Source organism: Vombatus ursinus, unplaced genomic scaffold (genome assembly GCF_900497805.2).
Source record: "Vombatus ursinus unplaced genomic scaffold, bare-nosed wombat genome assembly UNPS02014786.1, whole genome shotgun sequence".
Lineage (NCBI taxonomy): Eukaryota > Metazoa > Chordata > Mammalia > Diprotodontia > Vombatidae > Vombatus > Vombatus ursinus.
Genome location: NW_020954564.1, coordinates 47,947,276 through 47,959,363, shown reverse-complemented (window position 1 = coordinate 47,959,363; position 12,088 = coordinate 47,947,276). Strand labels below are relative to the sequence as shown.

The window sequence follows — 12,088 nt, the reverse complement described above, 5'->3', positions numbered from 1 at the left end:
GTTCCTTTTCACATTCTGTCCAATGAGTTTTCTTCCAGCTCTACATTCAGTGATCTTCTAAGGGATTAGACTTGTTTAGCTTGTCCCCACAAAACAGAACTAGCAATACTAGGTGGAAGCCACAGAGAGACTTAGGCCTGACGTAAGGAAATATTTCCTACCTTTTACAGCTGGCCAAAAGTGGTATAGGTTACTCTGTTAATAATAGGTTCCCCGCTTTGGAGAGTTTCAAGTAGAGGCAGTGTGATCATCCTTCCTTGCCTGGTACTAGTGCCCATATTTCCTCTTCTAACTATGCTTCAGCTGGCACATGGGAAATCTCCAACTATATCATGCCAACGTCCCGAGACAAAGCAGGTGTTGAGGAGAGGAAGGCTTGAGAACAAGACAAAAGCTAATTGCCTTTTTCTCTTGCTTTTTAACCTTAATAATAGTGGCCAACAAGCCCAAATGCTTTTGGCAATGAGCCCTTCTTCTCTGTTCATTCCTGCAGCCATGTGACATGGCTGCCCCTCTTTCCTTGATCCATTCAAACCAAAGATAGATTTTGACATTTGCCTACTACAGTGAAAGGATGAGACCATAGAAAATATACAGTACATAGAGTATACAGAATTAATAAAAAGAGAACCAGGAATATTACTCCCACTGCCAAGGGAATGAACAAAAGCTCCAGCCAGGAATTGAGTGGTTTAGACTCAGTACTGTAGAGTTGGCCATCTTGTTAATGATAAACCACGCATCTTTCCCCAGTCTCTCTTCTGCTCAGCTCCCCCTTATGCAGCCTTTGCACAGCCTTTAGTTCTGCCCAGATATCCAGGAACAGTTTCCAGTGGCCATGATTTTGCCTCCCTTGGTATTGGGGGGCCATTATATCTGCCCCACAAGCTGGAGAACTATCCATCCACTATGGGTAAAGTCTTAGAACCATAGACATGGGAAGAAACTGAGCAAAATTAGGAGCAATTGGGGGCAGTTGCAAGAAGGCAGATTTAAGCTAGTCATAAGGAAAAACTTCTGAATAGTCAAAGAGCTGTCTCAAAGTGGTATAGGCAGCCTCAGTAAGTAGTGAGTTCCCCATCACTGGAGGTTTTAAAGCAGAGACTAAATAAATACTTGTTGGGAATGTTAGAGGAAATTCCTGTTAAAGTTTGTGTTAAGTTGCCCAACCTCTGAGGTCCCTTCCAACACTGGAATTATAGAATTCTGTAGTTTAATTCCTAACACCAATTATAAGGGTAGGGGAAAAAGGACAGTCTCTCATAATCTCATAATAGTCCTGTTCAATTTTTATGCAAAATATAGTTGATACTCTTAATTAATAAATAATTGGATAGGGGAGGAGCTTGTGTTTCTAAGGGGCTTTCTAAATCAAGGAAGCATTTTCAAATTATTTACTTCTGTGATGAAGTTCAAGAGTAGTCTCCAGAGTCATAATGGAGCCCTCATCAGCCTTGAGGAAGTCCATTTCAATTTCATTTCAATTTAACAAACATTTCTTAAGGATCTGCTGTATCCAGAGCCTTCTATCTGAAACTTAGGAGACATGCAAAGTTTACATCAGGCCCACTCCTATGGGATTCTTAGTCTGGTAAAAGGACATGACATATACACAGAGAGCTATAATGCACAGTTTTAGATGAGAGAGGTACAAAACAAATTGCTCTAGGAGGGCCGGGAGCACAGGCAGGAAGCATGAAAGTTGCATTTTCAGAGATGGATGGGATTTCATGAGGTAGGGAATGCACTCCATCCAAAAGGCAGCAGCACCAAGTGACCATGTAGATGGAAGACCAGACAGCATATGTGTAAAATGGAGGGTGGGGACAGTTTGTCTGGCACCTATGCAGACTAAGTAGAATTAAGTAATGTGAAAGCCAGCCTGAAAGGTAAGGTGGTACCAGATTGTGGGGATCCTTGAACAGGAGTCTAAGGAGTTTGACCTTTACTTGGTAGGCATTGGGAATTCACTGAAGGATTTAAAGCCGAGAAGTCACATGACAGATCTTTGGCTGAGAAAGATTCAGTCTGCCAATGTTTGAAAAATGGATTGGTGGGAAGAGCAGGTGGAAAGACCTGTTAGAAGAGTGTTTTAGTCCAGGTGGGTAATAATCAGGACATGTGTTAGGGTAGTGGTAGTGGAACTGAAGAAAAGAGGAATAGAGGCAAGGTAACCAGAAACCTTGTGAAATTCAGGTGAAATACATTGATTTGTATTGTGGTTCTCTATATATTTGGGAAACTGATGTTTCCTTACTTTATAAGGGCTGTAAAAGGAATCATGTCTCTCCTTACAGGCGAACCCCTTTAATCAGTCTTAAAAATATAAGTGCTCACTGTGGTTCAGAAATTTCTTTATATTGAAATGCAATCTTGCACAAAGTGGAGCCCAGCGAAACAGTACACACTTTATGAGCAATGAAATGAACTACGCTGGATTCTGAGAACAGTAAATAATTTAGTTTATTTCAACTGACTAGGCAGGTTCTTCAAATCTGTCCTGACACTGATGAATGAATGGTCTCCTCTCTCCGTTTGTCCTCTGTCAGTCAAAACAAGATATTTCACTTTCGACATCTGTGGCGTCATCTTCTAAGTGGTGAGTGTCCATATGAGGCCCTAAAAGTATCCTGTCTTCAGGGTTTGCCAAAACCACTCTGAGTTATTAACACAAAAGATATCACAGCTGTAAGCTAGAATCCCCCCACTCCTGAAGGCCATATAGCTCAGTGTCATCTAGAAAGATTTCCCAGCTAAAAGGGACCTTAGAGGTCATCTGTTCCAAATCCCTCACTTTACAGATCAGAAAAATAAAGCCTGGAGTAAGAGAAGGGACTTGGGCAGTGTCACGTAGCTTTTAAGCAGTAAAGCCAAGATTCAGACCCAGGTTTTTCAGCACCAAGTCTGATATACTTTATACCCCACCATGCTGAACTTCTGATAGACTGCTATTTCATCCCCAAACCTTTGTTTTCAAAGGAAGGTGCAGTAAAGAAGATACAGATTTTGTTCTTGGTCCTGCACTCACTTTCTACTCAGACCATTCATGGATCTTGTTCATAAATGCTATTTATAGATCCAAGAAAAACTCTAGGAATTGTAAAGGATATCAAGGGTATCAAAGTGTATCAGGTTAGACGTAGACCTACTATCTCATCCAATCATTAAACCAATCTTTTAACAACTCTTGTGGATTCCACTTGTGTAACAGCTCATTCTTCTATCCTTTCCCCTCCATTCCCACTGCCACCACCCTTATTGAATCCCTCATAACTACATATAATAGCCTCTTTTCAGGTTTTTCCTCTCCAGTCTTCCCCCTAGAATCTGTACTTAATGTCATTGCCAGGCTTATTTTCCTTATGTATGGATGTAGTCTTTTCACTTCTCCACTCAAATTCCTTTAGTGGCTTTCTAGTGCTTCCCAAGCAAAGTTCAGACTGCGTAACCTGGCATTCAAGGCCCTCCCCAATTTGGCACTACTGTACCTTTCTTACCTTATCTCACATAGTGCCTGACACATGGTGGACACTTGGTAAATTCATGCTGATTGACTGGCACTACTCCCTCACCGTGTACTTCATGTTCCAACCAGACTTCCTCGTAGCGATCCCCGTTTTTCAACCCCATTGCCATTGCTCCCACTGTTTCCTATGCCTAGAATTCCCCATCTCCAAATGATGTAAATTCTTACTCATCCTTTAAAATTCAATTCAGATAACTTCTCCAGGAAGGATTTCTTAATCTCATCCCCTTGTAGACATTCCCCATGTTGACCTTCCTCTCCTCTTCCTATAGTACATGGTTTCCTCTCTCTCATATACTTGTATTTTATTTTGTATTGTTGGGTGGGTGTGAGTATGGGTGTGTGTGGTTGGGTGTTGGTGTGTGTATAGGGACCATATATCTCCTTCAGTACCCAGTTCAATATTCTCCACATAGTTAGTACATAAGAAATATTGTTGAATAATTTTCAGTGGCTCCCTATTCCCTCAAAGCTCTCCACTCAGGCATTTTCATAATTTGGCTCCCATGTATATTTCCAGACATACCATGTTGCTGTTTTCATATATTCTTCTCTAGATTCAGCTTTCTTTCTCCTGCCTTTGCACAGTTTTTCCCCTACCCCCAAATAAAAATAAGAAAATTTAATTTCTTAGAAACTATTTGGGGTTATGGCCTGGTTCCTGGTCAGCCTCAGTCTACTGTCTCTGAGTCCTGCATGCCTTCTACGCCCTGGAGACTGGAGAGTAAAGCCCTGTTACTTCTGGATGGATCAGGAATCCATTCATTAGGATAAAAACTGAAATGGCACAATCATCCATTCTAGGGGTGGAGGCTCTGGGCTTCTACCCTTTGTGCAGGATTGCTTTCTGTGATGTGAATATTAGGTCAGCCCCAGACGTTGCAAGTCTGAAGCTGCCTTACTAACTTCCAAAATGTACATGCCCAACTATTCCAAATTTCTTCCCCAAAAAAGTTCTTGCTTTGGGCTTCTCTGACTCCTGCTGTTACCAGGTCTTGGAAGTGCCGCTGTACATATTTAAGCAGGACTCCTCTAAGGTCCCTCATGGTCTTCTGTGTACCAAGGAAATACTTTAGGAAGCGAGAGGGCTCTCTATGTTGCTTTGCCTGGTAATTTGTCATTATATGGAAATGTACCTTGTCACCGGTACCAGCTGAGTGCCTTCTACATTTTAGGTCACTCGTTCCCACATTACCCGATACAAGGCAGCACATTTTCTGTCTCACAAATTCTGTCTCATCATGAAGGGCACTTGGTTCATATTGACTCTGACTGTCCTCAGAGCACTTCCCCAGAGCCAGAGTGGTTTGCTCTTTAGAGCAGAAGAAGCTTTGGGAGTTTATTCCAGAACTTGGAATCATAGAATCATGTGATCTAAGAACTGGAAAAAACCTTAATACATGTGTCAAAACATTGAGCATAGCATTTTAGTCCTGGAAGAATTCATAGGACATCAAATGTTTTAACATTGAAAATCAGAGTTTAAAGAGATCTTGTAACATAGACCACGATCACTGTGCAGTGGGCCTGGCTGCTCACGGTGCTTGGATCAGCAAGATAGCACCAAATACAATCATTGTGATAGGGTGAAGGACCTCTCAGCCTTGCCATTTGCCCTGCCACTATGTCTTAGACCTCTGGCCACTGGCATCTGATCTGATCTGGATCCGACCCAGAAGGAGCCCTGGGTCTTGCCATCCACTGTACTGCTGTATACCCCATTTCCATGCCTTTCCATGCTAGACCTAAAGAGTGTGAACTCCTTAAGAGCAGAAACTGTCTTGCTTTTTTATTCCCGGCACTTAGCGTAGTGCTTGACACATAGTGCTTAATAAATGTTTTTTTCATTCACTTATCTCTTACATCTGCAAAAAAAAACTCAGCAGATCATCTAGTCCACCCCTCTATCCTGAAGGATAAATCCCTCTATAACTTGCCCAACAAACAGTTCAGTGGGATAAAAGACTAACTCACTTACTGTCAAGAAAGTATAGAAACACCAATGTCACATTTAAAACTTAGAAGCATAAATTTCATAACTTGGCAATAAGCGATTGTCTGTGTTTTCAGGAAACCTTCCAGTGGAATTTTCGTATGGTTCAGCTCCCCATTTATTTAGGAGACATCTGATCAGCAACAGAAATTCAGTCTGGTTTCAAAAAAAATCTTTGCTATATCAGAACAGTGGATATACTGTTGATTAGACAAATGATTTTGGATGAATATACTAAGAGTAATCCTTTCTAGCCCCAGGCTGCTTAGTGATTCTCCCTTTGGCCTTTCCAGGTCTTCAAGGACTTACAGAAAGCTGAAAATAAAAAGATTGTAGGATTAAAAAAAAAAAAGCAACTCTTTAGGAATTTAAACAATACAGGAGCCTTTGTCAGCTAAGCTAGCAAATTACAGAAACTTGATGAATGAACTATAGCTCTTGATACCTGAGAGAATAAACAGTATCTCTCAGTAAATAGATACCTTGAAAACTATACCCAGACATGATATTTAATGGCCTCAGCCTTACAGAATTTGCAGTTTGACTTGGCATAATAGGAAAAAAACCCTGAATTTGGAGTACAAGTCCTGGCTTCAACGATATTATGAGACTTTAGACAAGTGACATCCCTCTTGGATCCTCATTTTCCTCGTCTGTAAACTGAGAGGATTTGATCGTAATATTGGCACCACTTATCTCAGGGTTGCTGTCAGAAAAGTGTCTAATGTTCTAAGGCACTTACACAAATAATTTTAAGGCATTATTATTGTTATTTATAGTGGGATGTTGGGATGGTGCCTAGGACAGTGAATCTACATGAAGTTCTTTAAGCAATGTTTTAAAATGATGTGGTTGTACCAAGAGGCCTCAAAGTCAGGAAGACTTGAGTTCACATTCTGCCTCTGACACATGCAGGCTCTGTGACACATGTCCCAGACCACCTTCTTAGACTACGGGGGCAGAACAAGTGCTGACCTATGTCGACAGAGGGAGTTTCCTATGCCAGTAAAATTGTATGTCTAGTCCAAATAGTCATATTTTCTTTCTATGGAATCTGGTAAGCAACTGTGAAATAGTGATGAAAGAGCCCTAGGCACGGTGGCCAAAAACTCCCTTTCAGGTCCTAATGCTGCTACCAACTAACTATGTGATTTGGCCATATCATTCACCTCTCTGAGCCTTGCTTTTTGTTTTTATTCAGTCATTCAGTAACCTCTGACTCTTCATGACTCCATGGACCATATGGTCCATGGGTTTACCTTGGCAAAGATACAGGAGTGGTTTGCCATTTCCTTCTTCAGTGCATTAAGGCAAACAGGTTAAGTGACTTGCCCAAGGTTACATAGCTAGTAAGTGTCTGAGGCTGGATTTGAACTCACATCATCCTGACTCCAGGCCCAGCTCTCTATTCACTGAGCCACTTAACTGGGTCCATTTAGCTCTAGGTAATAATGCTTGTTCTGTCACTCAAAACTGTGAGAATCTAGTGAAATCTTGTGTGTAAAGTGCTTTGTAAATGATAAAATACTATATAAATATTGGTAGGATTGAGAGCTGGAAAGATCTTAGAGATAATTTTACAGAGTAAGAAACTGAGGTGCAAGGAGGTGAAGGGATTTGCCCATGGCTCACATTTGGCAAGAAGCAGAAACCAAGATTCAAACCTAGGACCTAAATGTGCACTTGATTAAACTTTTAAAAGCTTTGGAAAACATATATTCCATTCCAGTGAAAATGAGATGAACTTTAGAGTACCTATTTTTTGTTGTTCATTTTTAGCTGTCTTGTTAAGGAAGGATTTATATACTGGTGTTGATGGAGGACAATGTGGAGCAATGTTTTCTGTTCTTGACAGTTGGTGTGATACTTTGCTTCCAGTGAAGTTTGACTCACTGTATCTGGAAGCTGTCACAAATAAGAGCTTGAAAAGGTCATGACAGATCACTGAAGATGAATGGTTAGGGGAGAAGAGCTGTTACAGGAAACAAATGGCCTACCTTGTTTGGTAGGGAAGGAGCTGACCCTGTCCAGTACGGTAAGGACCACATACTTTCCTTACCCACCTTTGGCAGGGCACTTGTGTTTAACACTCTCCCATTTCCAGTTGGCAGTACAGAATAAAGCCAACTCCTAACTTTTATAGGAATACTCTGAATAACAGTAGAACTAGATGTCTGCAAAGTCAAAAAGAACCCTAGATCATAGAATGTTAGGGATCAGAGGGACCTTAGAAAAGGAAGGAACTATAAAACATAAAATGTCAGAAGTGTAGAAGGGCCCTGAGAGAGATCCAGTACAGTTGCCATCACAAAAGAATTCACCTCAAGTGTTCCTTTAATTGGTGGTTCCACAGCATTTGAATGCTTACAGGTCATTCATTATCTTCTAGACAGCAAGCTTGGAGATCAGAGAAATTTAAAGCTTAAGTGTTAAGGGATCCTGCTGGTTACAAGTCAGCCAGAAACTTAAAATTCAACATTTCTAAAATAGCAAAACAAATAGCCAGTGGGGAAACATGGTGTGATTTTTTTTTCAATTTTAAAACTGAACTGACACATTTTTTCTTTTTCTTTCTCTCTTTCTTCCTTTCTTTCTTTCTTTCTTTTTCTTTTTTTTTTTAAAAAGAGATTGGGTCTCCCTATATCCCCCAGGCTGGAGGTGTAGGAGCATCTCAGACTAGGTCAGCTTACCCCTCCTTAGGCCCCCTGGTTCACCCCTAGAGACTTACATATTGATGCCAGACTTAGTACTGGACACCCGATCAGCTTAACACATTGAAGTTCACAACTCCAGAACTCAGGCAATACACTTGCCCCTTTCTTCCCTGTAGCAGCAATTATAGACATGCACCACCATGTTGGTCTCATGAAATGCTTTTATGTTTCATGTTGAGGTAAAAATAGAGAAAGCTATTTCTTCACAGCTTAGGGTTTGACATGTAGGAAGAAGAGTGGAGCCAGTGTTCTTAGGTGAGCTTTAGTCTCTACTGCAACAGGTACTACTTGTGTGACCTTGGATAAGTCAGTTAACCTCTATGGGTGCAGTTTATTCATATACAAAGTAAGTGGACTGGAGGGTCCCTTCTAACACTAACATTCAGTGAGTACTAAATTGATGTTTATGAGCCTCATTTTTCCCTCATAACCTAACTTACCAGGAGTATTGTTAAAGATCCTGTGAGGTCATAGATGTGGACTATTGGAAATGCAACATGGTGTAAGAAAAAGATCACAGGAAATATGTTACATGTTACTTGCATGTTTCTACTATGCCACCCAGAGCAAGTCTGAGCCTCAGTTTTCTCAGCTATAAAATGGGATTGATGTTACTTGGACTACCCATATCACAGGCATGTTGTAAATTGATAAACAAATTTCTAGAGATCATAGTGTTTGGAACAGAAAAAGACCTCAGTAGTTTAAAAAAAAAAAAAAGCCTTGGAATCAGAATACCTGGACCCAAATCCTAGCCCTGATAGTTACTCCTCATGGAACCTTGGCTACATTCCTTCTTTTGCCTCATCTTTTTCTTATCTTTAAGATGATAGTTGGAGTAGATGATCTCTCCAAGTTTCCCTTCAGCTCTATGTTCCTATGATGTAGTTCAACCTCAAATATATTATTATTGTCATTCATACTATTACTAGAATAATGCTGCAAAGGGGCATCATTGGGGAAGGAATTCGTGTGCTGGTGTGGGAGCTAAGGCAGTTGATGCTGCGATATGGAACATAATGGATGAACTCTACAGTAACAATTTGCAGATAAAAATAATAGAAGTTAAAGTGTACTTTACATGATAAAAGAAAGATGAAAGAGAAGGAGAATGTGGTACATCTGAGATGGCTGGGAAAACTCGAGGCTTTGTGAAGTAGATTCTGTTGAAAAGATTGATGCAACGGAGAGTGACCTTGGCTTGGAACAGGAGCCAGTGATGTATGTACGAGCATCTCTCTGCTAAATGGACCCAGATTTGTAGCACTAATATACATGGAAGCCCAGAACCAAACTCAGTATGGCAATAAATCAACAGCCACTTTGGATGTCATTTCTAGTTTATATTCTACTATTGTTCTATCACTTTAATTCATGTCACTATCATCTGTTCATCTGGAACAGGTTTATATAATTTTCCAGTGGAGTTACCTGACAAATCCTATCAAATTAACAAGGTACATTAACAATATTGACTGACTGTAGCTTCAGGAGATGTAGGGCCATAGGACAAAAATTTTAAAATGTCTTCAGTGATCTTTTTTTTTCATTCCCCTTAGCCCTCCCCCATCTCTCCCATACCCCCAAAAAAGGAATGTGGGATATAAGGTTTAGTTCCTCATAAGATGTACTTAATTTATTTTTGTAGCACTTTATGTCACAACTTTTATAAATGTCAAAATAAAAAAAAAACTCAAGATCAACATACAGAGCTTAAATGCATTTCTTTCTGGGAACCACAAAAAAAGGCCCAGATCTTAAACAGTCAATAGCCAAATAAGAATAAAAAGGAAAACTGGGGAGTTGCCATCTGTTTGAAATGAAAAATAATGTCGTTGGCCTTCTAACCCATTTTTACTCTCCTGAAATTGAGGCCTTCCCTTTCTGAATCATTGGCACTCATGATGTTCTGCCTAATTAAAATATAACATCTCTGAAATAGGTCTAATGACAAATCCTGGCTTTTTACTAATTAATTTAGAAATCCTTATAGATCACCTTTGGTGGAGCCCCCTACGATAATGGCCAGGGTTAAGCAGCCATTAACCCATTAGTATGGTGTTTATTGAAAAGAAAACACAGGAGTCACTTTTATTATGATTCTTCAAGTGAAAGTCTTCTGCCTTTGACTAGTTTGGTGCTTATGACGAAAGAAGATAGAAATGTATGAATATGAATCTTCAGTATTCACTTGTATTGGGCTAAATTTGCTGTCAGAAGATGGTTGATTTTTTAATTAAGCCATTCTTCCTCATTCACACTAGATTCATTGTTGAAAATGAAGTTTTCTCACACTTCACTCCAGACTCACCTAGACTTCTAAAGTGTTACAAACAAAAGCCCTCACGTGAAATAGGCTGGCGTGATTTGTCTTTTGTGCTACAGCATGCCCATTTTATTATTTTAATTAGTTCTTCTACCTTTTTTTCCCCACACTGACCTTGACCTTTATCCTCTGACCTAAAAATGCAATTACTTTAAGGCTCCATATGGGTCCCACTCTGGAAGGTACACTGAAGGTTTTGTCTCACTCCGTCAACAGACAAATCCTTTAATTTTCAATGAGTGAGAAAAAGAGAGAGCCCGACATAGGTCATATATTTCACTCTGAGTATATATTCCTTTGTGATACTGGAAGAATGATTGCTATAAATTTCAGTGATTATCTCAGGATGCTTTGTAGCCCTAGTGTGCACATTTTCCCTGCTCCTTTAATCCCCGACTGCTGTATAGCCTGCCTTACATAGCTTTGGAAATCAAATCTGAAGGGGTAATCTTAACATTTTTCACTTCTGTCCCTAAAGGCTCTGTTGCATATCATTCCCTGGTGTTTTACACCTAGTGCTGTATCTAAGGCAACATACACAAATAAGTGATGTTCTCAGTGCCTCTCCTCAGAAAACCAGGCTGATAAATGGAAAGACTGTAGAATCATAGTGTATCAGGGTTAGAAGGAACAGAGACCTAGCAATGGAATATTCCAGCTGGAAGGAGGCTGAAAGAAGGACACTAAGACCCAGAAAGAGGAAGCAGCTTGCCCGTAGTCACATCTGTAGAGGTGGGATTTGAACCCAGGTCTTCTGACTCCAAATCCAGGGGCTCTGTAAATGTGAACTATTGCTGCTACTACTGCTATACTAATTACAATGCATAAAGGGTATGAAATGGCTACTGTGATGTTGTTAACACAGTCTCCTGCCATTGGTTTTTCTCTCTCTTCTGACTTAAAGGTATCTCTGGAGACAAAGTGGAGATAGACCCCGTCACTAGTCAAAAGGCCAGCACAAAGTTCTGGATTAAGCAGAAGCCCATTTCAATTGATTCTGACCTGCTGTGTGCCTGCGACCTTGCTGAAGAAAAAAGCCCAAGTAAGGCAGTCCTTTTATTTATATCCTTCTCCCGCTCTTCTCTCTCTGTGTGTGCTGGGTGCCAAGAGAATATATGAGCACCATGTCCTTTCTTCCTTGGATGTGTTTAATGTGTTGCAAAGCACTTCTTTCCCTCCAGCCAGAGTGTGTTATAATGTCAAGAGCTTCTAGGCCCACCTTCTATCTGTTTTTCAGCATTTGTTCATTAGGAATTTCAGTCTGACCAACTAAGTAAAGGCAAGTGAGCAGAGTCCTTTCAGTATCTCTCACTGGAGTTGCCATTTCATGATTCAGTAGCATCCTAAACTTGGTTTTCTAACTTAGGGAGTCAGTCAGGTCTTTGTCTTCCATAGTTGGAATATCAGGAAGCCACACTGCTGATAGATAAATAACTGGATAGACAGACAGATAGATTGATAGATAGATAGATAGATAGATAGATAGATAGATAGATAGATAGATAGATAGATAGATAGATAGATAGATA

The 12,088-nt window shown here is 40.3% G+C and overlaps 1 protein-coding gene across 3 annotated transcripts in view; it reads left to right on the top strand.

Annotated features, from left to right (window-relative positions):
* The window catches only part of LOC114047027 (target of rapamycin complex 2 subunit MAPKAP1), a 328,986-nt gene that overhangs the window by 278,735 nt on the left and 38,163 nt on the right, over nt 1-12,088 (top strand). For all 3 annotated transcript variants that reach the window (XM_027867684.1, XM_027867685.1, XM_027867683.1), the window contains one exon: nt 11,464-11,601. In XM_027867684.1, the coding sequence (XP_027723485.1) occupies nt 11,464-11,601 (138 nt within the window). The remainder of the gene's footprint in view (nt 1-11,463; nt 11,602-12,088) is intronic.